The sequence below is a fragment of the Triticum urartu genome, chromosome 2A, assembly GCF_056163025.1.
Source record: "Triticum urartu cultivar PI428250 chromosome 2A, HENAU_Tu73, whole genome shotgun sequence".
Lineage (NCBI taxonomy): Eukaryota > Viridiplantae > Streptophyta > Magnoliopsida > Poales > Poaceae > Triticum > Triticum urartu.
Genome location: NC_141874.1, coordinates 760314283 through 760330351, shown reverse-complemented (window position 1 = coordinate 760330351; position 16069 = coordinate 760314283). Strand labels below are relative to the sequence as shown.

At 43.6% G+C, this 16069-nt stretch overlaps 1 protein-coding gene across 1 annotated transcript; it reads right to left on the bottom strand.

The window, feature by feature from the left end:
• Positions 1-91: 91 nt before the first annotated feature.
• On the bottom strand, positions 92-11166 carry LOC147987959 (uncharacterized). The gene is made up of 2 exons (XM_087542558.1): positions 10341-11166; positions 92-108 (listed from the first exon to the last, which is right to left on the bottom strand). The coding sequence occupies exons 1-2, from the start codon at positions 11164-11166 to the stop codon at positions 92-94; spliced, it is 843 nt and encodes a 280-aa protein (XP_087398684.1).
• Positions 11167-16069: the final 4903 nt, after the last annotated feature.

Below are 16069 nucleotides of genomic sequence, written 5' to 3'. Positions count from 1 at the left end.
GGCCCGGGAAGCATGATCTTGCTGGGTCAAGGAGAAAGTAGAAGCCCGTACTCTCGATATAAGTACCTCTGTTGCGTCCCGATCGACATCCTTAGTCAATAGTTTTCACTATTGCAAGAACATACACAATTTGAATAAACAATCAGCCGTTGTTAGGGAAAACATGCTCGATGGTAAATTTGTTTCTAGTGGTCCACAAAACCCAACACAGTGTAGAGAACCCAAACCAGAACATGCGTTTGTTCTCTCCACGCAATCCGTTCGACATACCACGGAGCTCAGAAAAGGAGTTGGGGGGCCCAAGAGAAACCCAACCGAGACCCAATACAACACCAAGCTAGCATAGCCAAAACACAACCAAAGAAGGCATGATCCGAGTCCTCAAGAGACGCACAGAGGGCGCACCGATCAGAACTAGACCAGTTCCGCTTACGAATTTGATTAGCCACAACTAGACCGATAAATCAGACCTATTCGTATAATTGCAAACAAAATAGGATGATAGTACATATTACGTAACAAGGTCCACAAAACATAAATAAACATAGTTTTTGCAAACATCGTGCTATGAATAGGTCTGATTTATCGGTAGATTCCCGATAAATCGCTTGTCAGAATGATAAATCGGTCCAAAAGATAAACGGCAAAGATAAGGCACAATCTTATCGGTCACCCCCCGATTAGTGATAAATCGGAAGATTAATCGGTGAATCGGAAGGTTTCTTGAACAGTGGTGCCAATAGTCATCAACTTCCTTATCTGATGTCATATGTGTGTCTCATGCTCCCTTAGAACTAATATTCAGTAACGTATGGGGTCATGCCAGAGATTCCTTTGAGATGAAAAAAAATACTATGTTAGTTTTTTCGATGATTATAGTAAGTTTACTTGGATATGCTTGCTCAAACTCAAATCTGATTTTTTTTCTATATTTCAACCGGAAACTTGTTGAGCGGCAGAAAAATTCTCATAGTCCAAAGTGACTAGGGAGGGGAGTATGAAAAACTCAACTCTTTCTTCCGAAGCATAGACATGGAACATCATGTTTCCTGCCCACATCCACATCAACAAAATGCATCTGCTGAACACAAGCATCATCATATTGTTGAAGTAGGGCTTTCCCTTGTTGCTCATGCCTCTATACCTCTTAATATTGGGATGAGGCGTTCATTGCTTCCACATATCTTATAAATCGTTTACCTAGCAAGGTCATTGGCAATACGACTCCATTAGAGAGATGGTTTCATCAAAAACCAGATTATGACTCTCTCAAAGTTTTCAAGTGTGCATGCTACCCAAATCTCCATCCTTACAACTGTCACAAGCTTGAGTTTGTTCTACCCAATGCGTCTTTATCGGTTATAGTAATCTTCACAAAGGTTAGAAGCGTCTAGAAATCTCATCTGGATGCATTTATATCTCTCAGGATGTTGTTTTTGATGAAAAAATGTTTCATTTTGCTGCACTTCATCCCAATGTGGGAGCTCTCCTTTGCTCAGAAATTTCCCTTCTTTCCGATCCTACACCTCCTGCTCATGGGGGAGAAATAATAGAAAATGATAAACTGATTGAGGGAAATATGCCCTAGAGGCAATAATAAAGTTATTATTTATTTCCTTATATCATGATAAATGTTTATTATTCATGCTAGAATTGTATTAACCGGAAACATAATACATGTGTGAATACATAGACAAACAGAATGTCACTAGTATGCCTCTACTTGACTAGCTCGTTAATCAAAGATGGTTATGTTTCCTAACCAATGAACAAAGAGTTGTTATTTGATTAACGGGATCACATCATTAGGTGAATGATCTGATTGACATGACCCATTCCATTAGCTTAGCACCCGATCGTTTAGTATGTTGCTATTGCTTTCTTCATGACTTATACATGTTCCTATGACTATGAGATTATGCAACTCCCGTTTGCCGGAGGAACACTTTGTGTGCTACCAAACGTCACAACGTAAATGGGTGATTATAAAGGTGCTCTACAGGTGTCTCCAAAGGTAGATGTTGGGTTGGCGTATTTCGAGATTAGGATTTGTCACTCCGATTGTCGGAGAGGTATCTCTGGGCCCTCTCGGTAATGCACATCACATAAGCCTTGCAAGCATTGCAACTAATCAGTTAGTTGCGAGATGATGTATTACGGAACGAGTAAAGAGACTTGCCGGTAACGAGATTGAACTAGGTATTGGATACCGACGATCGAATCTCGGGCAAGTAACATACCGATGACAAAGGGAACACCGTATGTTGTTATGCGGTCTGACTGATAAAGGTCTTCGTAGAATATGTAGGAGACAATATGGGCATCCAGGTCCCGCTATTGGTTATTGACCGGAGATTCATCTCAGTCATGTCTACATTGTTCTCGAACCGTAGGGTCCGCACGCTTAATGTTACGATGACAGTTATTATGAGTTTATGCATTTTGATGTACCGAAGGTTGTTCGGAGTCCCGGATGTGATCACGGACATGACGAGGAGTCTCGAAATGGTCGAGACATAAAGATCGATATATTGGAAGCCTATATTTGGACATCGGATTCATTCCGGGTGAAATCGGGATTTTACCGGAGTACCGGGGGGGTGGGTTACCGGAACCCCCCCAGGGGTTATTGGGCCTACATGGGCCATAAGGGAGAAGAGGAGGGCCGGCCAGGGCAGGCCGCGCGCCCCCTCCCCCCTAGTCCGAATAGGACAAGGAAGGGGGGGCGGCGCCCCCCTTTCCTCTTCCCCTTCCCCCTTTCCTTCTCCAACAAGGCAAGAGGAGGGGAGTCCTACTCCCGGTGGGAGTAGGACCCTCCAGGCGCACCCCTTGGGGGCCGGCCGCACCTCCCCCTCCCTCCTTTATATACGGGGGCAGGGGGCACCCTAGAACACACAAGTTGATCTTCGTGATCGTTCCTTAGCCGTGTGCGGTGCCCCCCTCCACCATATTCCACCTCGATCATATCGTTGCAGTGCTTAGGCGAAGCCCTGCGTCGGTAGAACATCATCATCGTCACCACGCCGTCGTGATGACGGAACTCATCCCCGAAGCTTTGCTGGATCGGAGCCCGGGGAGCGTCATCGAGTTGTACGTGTGCTAAGAACTCGGAGGTGCCGGAGTAACGGTGCTTGGATCGGTCGGATCGGGAAGACGTACGACTACTTCCTCTACGTTGCGTCAACGCTTCCGCTTCGGTCTACGAGGGTACGTAGACAACACTCTCCCCTCTCGTTGCTATGCATCACCATGATCTTGCGTGTGCGTAGGAAATTTTTGGAAATTACTACGTTCCCCAACAGTGGCATCTGAGCCTAGGTTTTATATGTTGATGTTATATGCACGAGTAGAACACAAGTGAGTTGTGGGCGATATAAGTCATACTGCTTACCAGCATGTCATACTTTGGTTCGGCGGTATTGTTGGACGAAGCGGCCCGGACCAACAGTACGTGTACGCTTACGCGAGACCGGTTTTCCCGACGTGCTTTGCACAGAGGTGGCTTGCGGGTGACAGTTTCTCCAACTTTAGCTGAACCGAGTGTGGCTACGCCCGGTCCTTGCGAAGGTTAAAACAGCACCAACTTGACAAACTATCATTGTGGTTTTGATGCGTAGGTAAGATTGGTTCTTGCTTAAGTCCGTAGCAGCCACGTAAAACTTGCAACAACAAAGTAGAGGATGTCTAACTTGTTTTTGCAGGGCATGTTGTGATGTGATATGGTCAAGACATGATGCTAAATTTTATTGTATGAGATGATCATGTTTTGTAACCGAGTTATCGGCAACTGGCAGGAGCCATATGGTTGTCACTTTATTGTATGCAATGCAATCGCGCTGTAATGCTTTACTTTATCACTAAGCGGTAGCGATAGTCGTAGAAGCATAAGATTGGCGAGACGACAATGATGCTACGATGGAGATCAAGGTGTCACGCCGGTGATGATGGTGATCACGACGGTGCTTCGAAAGATGGAGATCACAAGCACAAGATGATGATGGCCATATCATATCACTTATATTGATTGCATGTGATGTTTATCTTTTATGCATCTTATCTTGCTTTGATTGACGGTAGCATTATAAGATGATCTCTCACTAATTATCAAGAAGTGTTCTCCCTGAGTATGCACCGTTGCGAACGTTCTTCGTGCTGAGACACCACGTGATGATCGGGTGTGATAGGCTCTACGTTCAAATACAACGGGTGCAAAACAGTTGCACATGCGGAATACTCAGGTTATACTTGACGAGCCAAGCATATACAGATATGGCCTCGGAACACGGAGACCAAAAGGTCGAGCGTGAATCATATAGTAGATATGATCAACATAGTGATGTTCACCAATGAAACTACTCCATCTCACGTGATGATCGGACATGGTTTAGTTGATTTGGATCACGTAATCACTTAGAGGATTAGAGGGATGTCTATCTAAGTGGGAGTTCTTTTAGTAAATTAATTGAACCTAAATTTATCATGAAACTTAGTACCTGATAGTATCTTGCTTGTTTATGTTTGATTGTAGATAGATGGCTCGTGCTGTTGTTCCGTTGAATTTTAATGCGTTCCTTGAGAAAGCAAAGTTGAAAGATGATGGTAGCAATTACACGGACTGGGTCCATAACTTGAGGATTATCCTCATTGCTGCACAGAAGAATTACGTCCTGGAAACACCACTGGGTGCCAGGCCTGCTGCTGGAGCAACACCAGATGTTATGAACGTCTGGCAGAGCAAAGCTGATGACTACTCGATAGTTCAGTGTGCCATGCTTTACGGCTTAGAATCGGGACTTCAACGACGTTTTGAATGTCATGGAGCATATGAGATGTTCCAGGAGTTGAAGTTAATATTTCAAGCAAATGCCCGGATTGAGAGATATGAAGTCTCCAATAAGTTCTATAGCTGCAAGATGGAGGAGAACAGTTCTGTCAGTGAGCATATACTCAAAATGTCTGGGTATAATAATCACTTGATTCAATTGGGAGTTAATCTTTCGGATGATTGCGTCATTGACAGAATTCTCCAATCACTGCCACCAAGCTACAAGAGCTTCGTGATGAACTATAATATGCAAGGGATGAATAAGACTATTCCCGAGCTCTTCTCAATGCTGAAAGCTGCGGAGGTAGAAATCAAAAAGGAGCATCAAGTGTTGATGGTCAACAAGACCACTGGTTTCAAGAAAAGGGGCAAAGGGAAGAAGAAGGGGAACTTCAAGAAGAACAGCAAGCAAGTTGCTGCTCAAGAGAAGAAACCCAAGTCTGGACCTAAGCCTGAAACTGAGTGCTTCTACTGCAAGCAGACTGGTCACTGGAAGCGGAACTGCCCCAAGTATTTGGCGGATAAGAAGGATGGCAAGGTGAACAAAGGTATATGTGATATACATGTTATTGATGTGTACCTTACTAATGCTCGCAGTAGCACCTGGGTATTTGATACTGGTTCTGTTGCTAATATTTGCAACTCGAAACAGGGACTACGGATTAAGCGAACACTGGCAAAGGACGAGGTGTCGATGCGCGTGGGAAACGGTTCCAAAGTCGATGTGATCGCGGTCGGCACGCTACCTCTACATCTACCTTCGGGATTAATATTAGACCTAAATAATTGTTATTTGGTGCCAGCGTTAAGCATGAACATTATATCTGGATCTTGTTTGATGCGAGACGGTTATTCATTTAAATCTGAGAATAATGGTTGTTCTATTTATATGAGTAATATCTTTTATGGTCATGCACCCTTAAAGAGTGGTCTATTTTTGTTGAATCTCGATAGTAGTGACACACATATTCATAGTGTTGAAACCAAAAGATGCAGAGTTGATAATGATAGTGCAACTTATTTGTGGCACTGCCGTTTAGGTCATATCGGTGTAAAGCGCATGAAGAAACTCCATACTGATGGACTTTTGGAACCACTTGATTATGAATCACTTGGTACTTGCGAACCGTGCCTCATGGGCAAGATGACTAAAACACCGTTCTCCGGTACTATGGAGAGAGCAACAGATTTGTTGGAAATCATACATACAGATGTATGTGGTCCGATGAATATTGAGGCTCGTGGCGGATATCGTTATTTTCTCACCTTCACAGATGACTTAAGCAGATATGGGCATATCTACTTAATGAAACATAAGTCTGAAACGTTTGAAAAGTTCAAAGAATTTCAGAGTGAAGTTGAAAATCATTGTAACAAGAAAATAAAGTTTCTACGATCTGATCGTGGAGGAGAATATTTGAGTTACGAGTTTGGTGTACATTTAAAAAATTGTGGAATAGCTTCGCAACTCACACCACCCGGAACACCACAGCGTAATGGTGTGTCAGAACATCGTAATCGTACTTTACTAGATATGGTGCGATCTATGATGTCTCTTACTGATTTACCGCTATCGTTTTGGGGATACGCTCTAGAGATGGCCGCATTCACGTTAAATAGGGCACCATCAAAATCCGTTGAGACGACGCCTTATGAACTGTGGTTTGGCAAGAAACCAAAGTTGTCGTTTCTGAAAGTTTGGGACTGCGATGCTTATGTGAAAAAGCTTCAACCTGATAAGCTCGAACCCAAATCGGAGAAATGTGTCTTCATAGGATATCCAAAGGAAACTATTGGATACACCTTCTATCACAGATCCGAAGGCAAGACTTCTGTTGCTAAATTTGGAAACTTTCTGGAGAAGGAGTTTCTCTCGAAAGAAGTGAGTGGGAGGAAAGTAGAACTTGACGAGGTAACTATACCTGCTCCCTTATTGGAAAGTAGTGCATCACAGAAAACTGTTTCAGTGACACCTACACCAGTTGGTGAGGAAGCTAATGAAGATGATCATGAAACTTCAGAACAAGATACTACTGAACCTCGTAGATCAACCAGAGTGAGATCCGCGCCAGAGTGGTACGGTAATCCTGTTCTGGAAGTTATGCTACTAGATCATGATGAACCTACGAACTATGAAGAAGCGATGGTGAGCCCAGATTCCGCAAAATGGCTTGAAGCCATGAAATCTGAGATGGGATCCATGTATGAGAACAAAGTATGGACTTTGGTTGACTTGCCCGATGATCGGCAAGCAATTGAGAATAAATGGATCTTCAAGAAGAAGACTGACGCTGACGGTAATATTACTGTCTACAAAGCTCGACTTGTCGCAAAAGGTCTTCGGCAAGTTCAAGGGATTGACTACGATGAGACCTTCTCACCCGTAGTGATGCTTAAGTCTGTCCAAATCATGTTAGCAATTGCCGCATTTTATGATTATGAAATTTGGCAGATGGATGTCAAAACTACATTCCTGAATGGATTTCTGGAAGAAGAGTTGTATATGATGCAACCAGAAGGTTTTGTCGATCCAAAGGGAGCTAACAAAGTGTGCAAGCTCCAGCGATCCATTTACGGACTGGTGCAAGCCTCTCGGAGTTGGAATAAACGCTTTGATAGTGTGATCAAAGCATTTGGGTTTATACAGACTTTCGGACAAGCCTGTATTTATAAGAAAGTGAGTGGGAGCTCTGTAGCATTTCTGATATTATATGTGGATGACATATTACTGATTGGAAATGATATAGAATTTCTGGATAGCATAAAGGGATACTTGAATAAGAGTTTTTTCAATGAAAGACCTCGGTGAAGCTGCTTACATATTAGGCATAAAGATCTATAGAGATAGATCAAGACGCTTAATTGGACTTTCACAAAGCACATACCTTGACAAGATTTTGAAAAAGTTCAAAATGGATCAAGCAAAGAAAGGGTTCTTGCCTGTGTTACAAGGTGTGAAGTTGAGTCAGACTCAATGCCCGACCACTGCAGAAAATAGAGAGAAAATGAAAGATGTTCCTGTTGGGGAACGTTGCAGAAAACAAAAATTTTCCTACTCGTTTCACCAAGATCATCTAGGAGTTCATCTAGCAACGAGTCATTGGATGCATCTACATACCTTTGTAGATGGCGCACGGAAGCGTTCAAAAGAACGGTGATGATGTAGTCGTACTCGACGTGATCCAAATCACCGATGACCAGCGCCGAACGGACGGCACCTCCGCGTTCAACACACGTACGGGACGGGAGACGTCTCCTCCTTCTTGATCCAGCAAGGGGGAGGAGAGGTTGATGAAGATCCAGCAGCACGACGGCGTGGTGGTGGATGCAGGGCGTCACAGAAGCAGGGCTTCGCCAAGACTACGAGGGAGAGACGTAACGGGGAGAGAGGGAGGCGCCAGGGGCTGGTGTGAAATCCCTCCTCTCCCCCCCCCCCACTATATATAGGGGTGCCAGGGGGGTTGGTGCGCAGCCTAGGAGATCTGATCTCCTAGGTGCGGCGGCCAGGGGAGGGTTTCCCTCCCCCCCAAGGCACCTCGGGGAGCCTTCCACCACTTGGACTCCTCCTTGGTGGAAACCCTAGGCGCATGGGCCTAGTAGGGCTGGTGCCCTTGGCCCATGTAGGCCAAGGCGCACCCCCTACAGCCCATGTGGCCCCCCGGGACAGGTGGCCCCACCCGGTGGGCCCACGGGACCCCTCCGGTGGTCCCGGTACAATACCGATAACCCCGAAACTTGTCCCGATGGCCGAAACATCACTTCCTATATATAATTCTTTACCTCCGTACCATTCCGGAACTCCTCGTGACGTCCGGGATATCATCCAGGACTCCGAACAACATTCGGGTTACTGCATATACATATCTTCACAACCCTAGCGTCATCGAACCTTAAGTGTGTAGACCCTACGGGTTCGGGAGACAAGCAGACATGACCGAGACGACTCTCCGGTCAATAACCAACAGCGGGATCTGGATACCCATGTTGGCTCCCACATGCTCCACGATGATTTCATCGGATGAACCACGATGTCGAGGATTCAATCAACCCCGTATGCAATTCCCTTTGTCAATCGATATGTTACTTGCCCGAGATTCGATCGTCGGTATCCCAATACCTCGTTCAATCTCGTTACCGGCAAGTCACTTTACTCGTACCGTAATGCATGATCCCGTGACCAGACACTTGGTCATTTTGAGCTCATTATGATGATGCATTACCGAGTGGGCCCAGCGATACCTCTCCGTCATACGGAGTGACAAATCCCAGTCTTGATCCATGTCAACCCAACATACACTTTCGGAGATACCCGTAGTCTACCTTTATAGTCACCCAGTTACGTTGTGACGTTTGGTATACCCAAAGCACTCCTACGGTATTCGGGAGTTACACGATCTCATGGTCTAAGGAAAAGATACTTTGACATTGGAAAACTCTAGCAAACGAACTATACGATCTTGTGCTATGTTTAGGATTGGGTCTTGTCCATCACATCATTCTCCTAATGATGTGATCTCGTTACCAATGACATCCAATGTCCATAGTCAGGAAACCATGACTATCTATTGATCAACGAGCTAGTCAACTAGAGGCTTACTAGGGACATGTTGGTGTCTGTTATTCACACATGTATTACGATTTCCGGATAACACAATTATAGCATGAATAAAGACAATTATCATGAACAAGGAAATATAATAATAATGCTTTTATTATTGCCTCTAGGGCATATTTCCAACAGTCTCCCACTTGCACTAGAGTCAATAATCTAGTTACATTGTGATGAATCGAACACCCATGGAATTCTGGTGTTGATCATGTTTTGCTCGAGGGAGATGTTTAGTCAACGGATCTGCTACATTCAGGTCCGTGTGCACTTTACAAATCTCTATGTCTCCATCTTGAACATTTTCACGAATGGAGTTGAAGCGACGCTTGATGTGCCTTGTCTTCTTGTGAAACCTGGGCTCCTTGGCAAGAGCAATAGCTCCAGTGTTGTCACAGAAGAGCTTGATCGGCCCCGACGCATTGGGTATGACTCCTAGGTCGGTGATGAACTCCTTCACCCATATTGCTTCATGTGCTGCCTCCGAGACTGCCATGTACTCCGCTTCACATGTAGATCCCGCCACGACGCTTTGCTTACAACTGCACCAGCTAACTGCCCCACCATTCAAAATATACACGTATCCGGTTTGTGACTTAGAGTCGTCAAGATCTGTGTCGAAGCTAGCGTCGACGTAACCCTTTACGACGAGCTCTTCGTCACCTCCATAAACGAGAAACATTTCCTTAGTCCTTTTCAGGTACTTCAGGATATTCTTGACCGTTGTCCAGTGTTCCTTGCCGGGATTACTTTGGTACCTTCCTACCAAACTTACGGCAAGGTTTACATCAGGTCTGGTACACAGCATGGCATACATAATAGAACCTATGGCTGAGGCATAGGGGATGACACTCATCTCTTCTATTTCTTCTGCCGTGGTCGGACATTGAGCTGAACTCAATTTCATACCTTGCAACACAGGCAAGAACCCCTTCTTAGACTGATCCATATTGAACTCTTTGAGCTCATCATCCATCCACTCTTTGAGTTGCTCCGTTTGTGATTTCGTTTCCTGCTCGTCAGCAGCGTGCTCCACCTCCACAATCGGAGGCTTCTTCGAGGGCCTCTTCTTTCTTCTCCGCCGCTTGCAGTTCTCCCTCTGCCTCTCCAACTCCCTCTCCGCCTCCATCACCCTCTCATACTCCTCCTCATCCTCCACCGTAAACATCATAGCCAACTCATTCTTGTAAAGGCTGGGTCTAGCGAGGACACTGGAGGAGAGACGCAAGAATTCGTTGGTCAGCATCATCTGATCCCTCGCTGCATCCTTGTTCCTTATCCTATCCCTATCCTCCTTATCTTCCTTCCTCTTCTCCTCTGCCGCCTCCTCAGTAGCCTTGTAGAAATCCTTGGAGATTTTCTTTAATATGGATGTTGTGGTAACCAGCTCATCGGCCGTGTACAAGGAGATGCGGGCATGCGAAATCCAAAGATATTGTGACATGGATAGCAGCCGGTGGCCCAGGTCCTCCGTGTCTCGGAGGATGGAATCGACGAGTTCTTTCTCGTCGTCTCTAACCTGCGGCGAGTCCGTGTTCTTCTTCTTGTGTACAGGAACGGACATTGTGTTGTCGGCCATGAATCCCTTCCATGTTATTGTTCCAGAGAGGATATCCTCCCAGCGAGAAATCGTGGGAGTAAGGTTCCCAAGCAAGCCTTTGCGCTCCCTCTCGAGCGAGATGATATCCTGTATCAGCGTCGATAACTCATCAGATTCATCTTTCCCAGATTCCATCTCGGACAAGATCGACCCACCGGCGGCCGCCGCTCTTTGTTTCCGCCGCCGCTAGACGCGCGGTTATTCGCACAAAGGAAAAAAGAAACCCTTGGAGAATCCTACACAAATACGCTTGTGCACAGGTGGATCGTTTCTTCTTGACGTACGTAGCTAGGACAAAGCAGGCACGTACGAAGCAACCAGCCGCCGGCTTGTTCGATCCAACACACAAGTCGACGGTCGCACCTATCAGTTTATTGCTTTTCTCGAGTCGATTCGATCGGGGTTTACAGGGGGGACCACGTAATTATATACAGTATATAGCTACTATTAATTCAACCTATACGCAGCCGACTCGGCCACAACTACAAGTCCATGCCGGACTCGACTTCCTAATCGTGATTATCTCCAACAGAGAATTGGGCTACATGAGTAGGCCCTCTTGCACGGGAAGCACAAATTGGGCTACTGGATCTGGAACTGCCTCAAAGTGTCGGGCGCACAGGTGCGCGACCACACGGGCCGGCCCATCTCACACTGTTCGAATCCCTTGGGAGTTTCGAATTTGTGAAAGTCCTAGAAGATTCATTCCCAGCCGGTTTTACCGGTTTTGGGAACCGTCCAGAAGGTTCCTTGTACGGTTTTTTTGTTTTTTTCGTTTTTCTGTTTCTGTTTCTTTCTTTCTTTTCCTTTCATTTTTGTTTTCGTTTTTTTCTTTTCCACAAAAGTTGGGATATAAAAAAATCACAAATCCTTAAAAATTTCTGGGAATTAAGAAAATGTTAACATTATAAAACAATTGGTTCATAAAATCCGAAAATGTTAGCAAATTTCAAAAATGTTCGTTTCAAAGTTTTGCTCACAAATCGAAATGTGTTCTATTTTTTAAAAGATTGTCCGTGTTACCAAAAAATGTTCACACATTCAAAATATTTTAGTGTATTAAGAAAGTTCTTGCATTTCAAAAAATGTTCATGTTTTCTTCAGGTTTTCATAAAATGTTCAGAGTTTCAAATTTTGTTCACCCTTTCAATAAATGTTCTAAATTTCAAAAACTGTTCACGTTTTCAAAAAACTTATCATTTAAAATTTTGTTTGTGTTTTCAAAAAATTGTTCAGAATGTTAATTTTTGTTCTCATTTTTAAAAATTTGGTTTAGAATTTCAAAATTTGTTCTAATTTTTCAAAGTTTGTTTGTGTTTTCCAAAAATAAAGTTCTCATTTTCTAAAATTGTTCATAGATCAAAAGCTGTTCATAGATATAAAAGTTCTTTGTGAATTATAAAATGTTCGCGGATTTCAAAATATGTTCGTGATTTCTAATTTTGTTTCCTACGTGTTGTTTGTATCGTTGTTCCTCGGGTTTCTATGTACATGTGAGACATTTTTTGAGACATCATTTTTAAAATACACAATAACATTTTAAAAAATATTTTTACGTCTACTTTTTTGTTCTATATCAAGACCAATTTTATACATGTTTAACATTTTCATAATACATGATTACATTTTTAATGAAAATGAATAAATTTTTTAATACATGCTTGATGTCTATTTTTTTCAAAAACATTGTATATTTTTTCATGTACATCTAAAAAATTATTTTATGTAGGTATAACATTTTCCAAATGCACGATTCAATTTTTTTAATGACACATACATTTTTTTGAAACGTATGAATATTTTGAAAATGTCACGAGATTTGTTTTGTATGCTATCAACATTTTCATATACATTGCAAACATTTATTTTATATATGTCTAACTTTTTATAATATCACACAATATTTTTGAAACACGTGATATTTTTAAAATGTCAAAACAATTATATACTATCAACAGTTTTTATTTTGAATTAAGTTAATTTTTTCACATTGTGTTAAGATATTAAAAATTCAATTTTTAAATTTTGTTTGTAAAAAAACGGAAAGACAAACTTACCGGTAACCACCTGGACCGGCCCATTCGCGAAGCCCTGATGCGAGCGGTCGCTGCAGCTCGCGTCAGGCGATGTATGACCCTTCCCTCAAAAAAAAGGGCACTGCCCAGCGCCGGCGCGCCAGCCCAGTTTTTTGGCCGGTCACATCTGATGCATTAGATTCGGTTGTTACCCACCGTCAGATCAAGCCTTTTGCTTTTTTTTTCTTAAACAAAACGGCATCCGATCCAAAATAGCATCGATGACGCTCGAGGCCGGACCTTGAAGCTCCCGCCGGCCCCGACGCCGGCTGCCGTCCCCTTGAAGCATCAGCAACTCGCCGTTGGGTGCCGTCCCCGCCGCCGGACGGCATCCTCGCAGGACCCGTGCTCGTCGGTTCCAGCAGGACCTCGTCCGAACACCCTGCCGTCGTTCTGTGGAAGCACCGTCGTTGTAGAACGCTCGACCCTTACGTCGTTGCAGCAAATTAGCCGCCACCGCCGGCCGTAGGTCCTGGTGTTGCCGCTCACACCATTGTCACCATGCCGACGCCCAGTAGAAGCTTTTTTCCTTACCGATTGAATCTTTTTCCTTGCCGGTTGAAGTTTTTCATGGTTCAAAGTTTTTCTTCCACACTCATTTGAAGCTTTTCCATGCTTGAAGCTTACTCCTTTGCCTGTTGAAACTTTTTTCATGGTTCAAAGTTTTTCTTCCACACCAATTTGAAGCTTTTCCATGCTTGAAGCTTACTCCTTTGCCGGTTGAAGCTTTTTCGCATACCGGTTGAAGCTTTTTCGCATACCGTTTGAAGCTTTTTTGCATCTGCCGTCGCCGGCCACAAGTACGCCGTCGTTGGTTGCAGCACATCATTCTGACAGTAGTAGCTTGAATGATGGGGCATGCTTGAATGATGAAGAACCCTCTTCTCCAAAAGAATCATCATCGACCCCCTTTGTTCACATGTGCCTCATGGCAAGAGGTAATGACGAGGTATCATCTTCTCTTAGTGATAATGATGATAGTTGTAATGAGGATGATGATGATGATGATCTGACTCAAAATCTCTATGAGATTGGGAAAACTCTTCATAGAGCTAAAAATAACACTTATAAAAGGTTCCAAGATGTTATTGCTTGCTTTCAAAAACGTAATGACTTATTTCTTAACGAGCAAGCGAAAAGTGAACAACTTGAACATGAACTTGCTAAGGCTCATCAATGTCTTAGTGACTTGAGGTCTTTAAAAGAAGAGATTGAATTTACTCATTTTAAACTTAAAGAGGATTTTGATCACCTTGACCTTGGCTACAAGAATGTCAAAGGAGATCTCACCAAACTCTCTAAGTCTCATGAGGAACTTCAAGCTACTCATGCGGAGTGTCGGTGTCAAAACCGGCGGATCTCGGGTAGGGGGTCCCGAACTGTGCGTCTAAAGCGGATGGTAACAGGAGGCAGGGGACACGATGTTTACCCAGGTTCGGGCCCTCTCGATGGAGGTAATACCCTACTTCCTGCTTGATTGATCTTGATGATATGAGTATTACAAGAGTTGATCTACCACGAGATCGTAGAGGCTAAACCCTAGAAGCTAGCCTATGGTATGATTGTTGTTGTCCTACGGACTAAACCCTCCGGTTTATATAGACACCGGAGGGGGCTAGGGTTACACAGAGTCGGTTACAATGGGAGGAGATCTTCATATCCGTATCGCCAAGCTTGCCTTCCACGCCAAGGAGAGTCCCATCCGGACACGGGACGAGGCCTTCAATCTTGTATCTTCATAATCCAACAGTCCGGCCAAAGGATATAGTCCGGCTGTCCGGATACCCGCTAATCCAGGACTCCCTCATGGAGTCTCTAGTTTCTACATGCTCCTCTCATATTGATAATGATGCTTGTGCTACTAACTCTATCTTGTGTGAAGCACCGATGTTGAAAGAAAATGTTGAGCTAAGGACTCAACTTGATTTGCTAACTAGCAATTATGGGAAATTGGAAGAAAGTTATGAAAAGCTCTCTAGCACTCATGAGGATCTTCTAATCTCTCATGATGGGCTAAAGTTAGCTCATGAGGCTATGTGCACCAAGGTAAAATTGTGTGAGTCTCATGTGGATATTAGCACATCTTCTACTCGAAATGCCTTATTGCCATGTGCTAGTCCATGCAATTCCTCTCTACATGATATTGGTACATCTTGTGATGAATTGCTCACCATGCCTTGTTGCTCTAACAATGAAGTTTCTACTTCCCCTATTTCTTTTGTTAATACTAACCTTGTAGAGGAAAATAAGAGCTCAAGGCCCAAGTCACCAGTTTGAAGAAAGACTTGGAAAAATATTGTGATAATATATTGAGTGTACAAAAGGACCCTCAAGAAAAAATTGGACTTGATTTCATCTCCAAAAAGAAGAAGTCTAAGAATAGCAAGAAGGGACAAGATCAAGTCAAGAATTCGGCCAACATTATTTGCTTCAAGTGCAAGAATGTTGGACACCATGTGAGATCTTATCCATTGAAGAAGAAGGCTTCAACTGTGAAGCATCAAGGGAAGTGGCCTCAAGTTCAATCTCAAGAAAATGAAAGGTATCTTCCCATGCCTAACCATGATAATGTTCTCCAAGTTGAGAAGGTAAAGAAGAAGAGAAAGGGGATCACATGTTGCTATATTTGCCGTGAGAAGGGACACATATCTTCATCATGTCCCAACGGTAATGTCTCTAAGCCTCCAATTGTCAATGATCATTATTCACTGAGAAAGGATAATGTTGGCAATTTGTTTGCCAAGTTTTTTGGTGCCCAAAGTGGTTTGAAAGTTGATAAGACCATTTGGGTTGCCAAACCTATTGTGACTAACTTCTTAGGACCCAACTTGGTTGGGGACCATCAAGCTCAAACTTGATCAATAGGTGTGTGGAGGACATTGGAGACTTGGCTAGTTCATCTAGAAAAATTATTTTCACCATGTATTATGGTTCAAGCCAAGTCAAGTGGATTATCATCATAT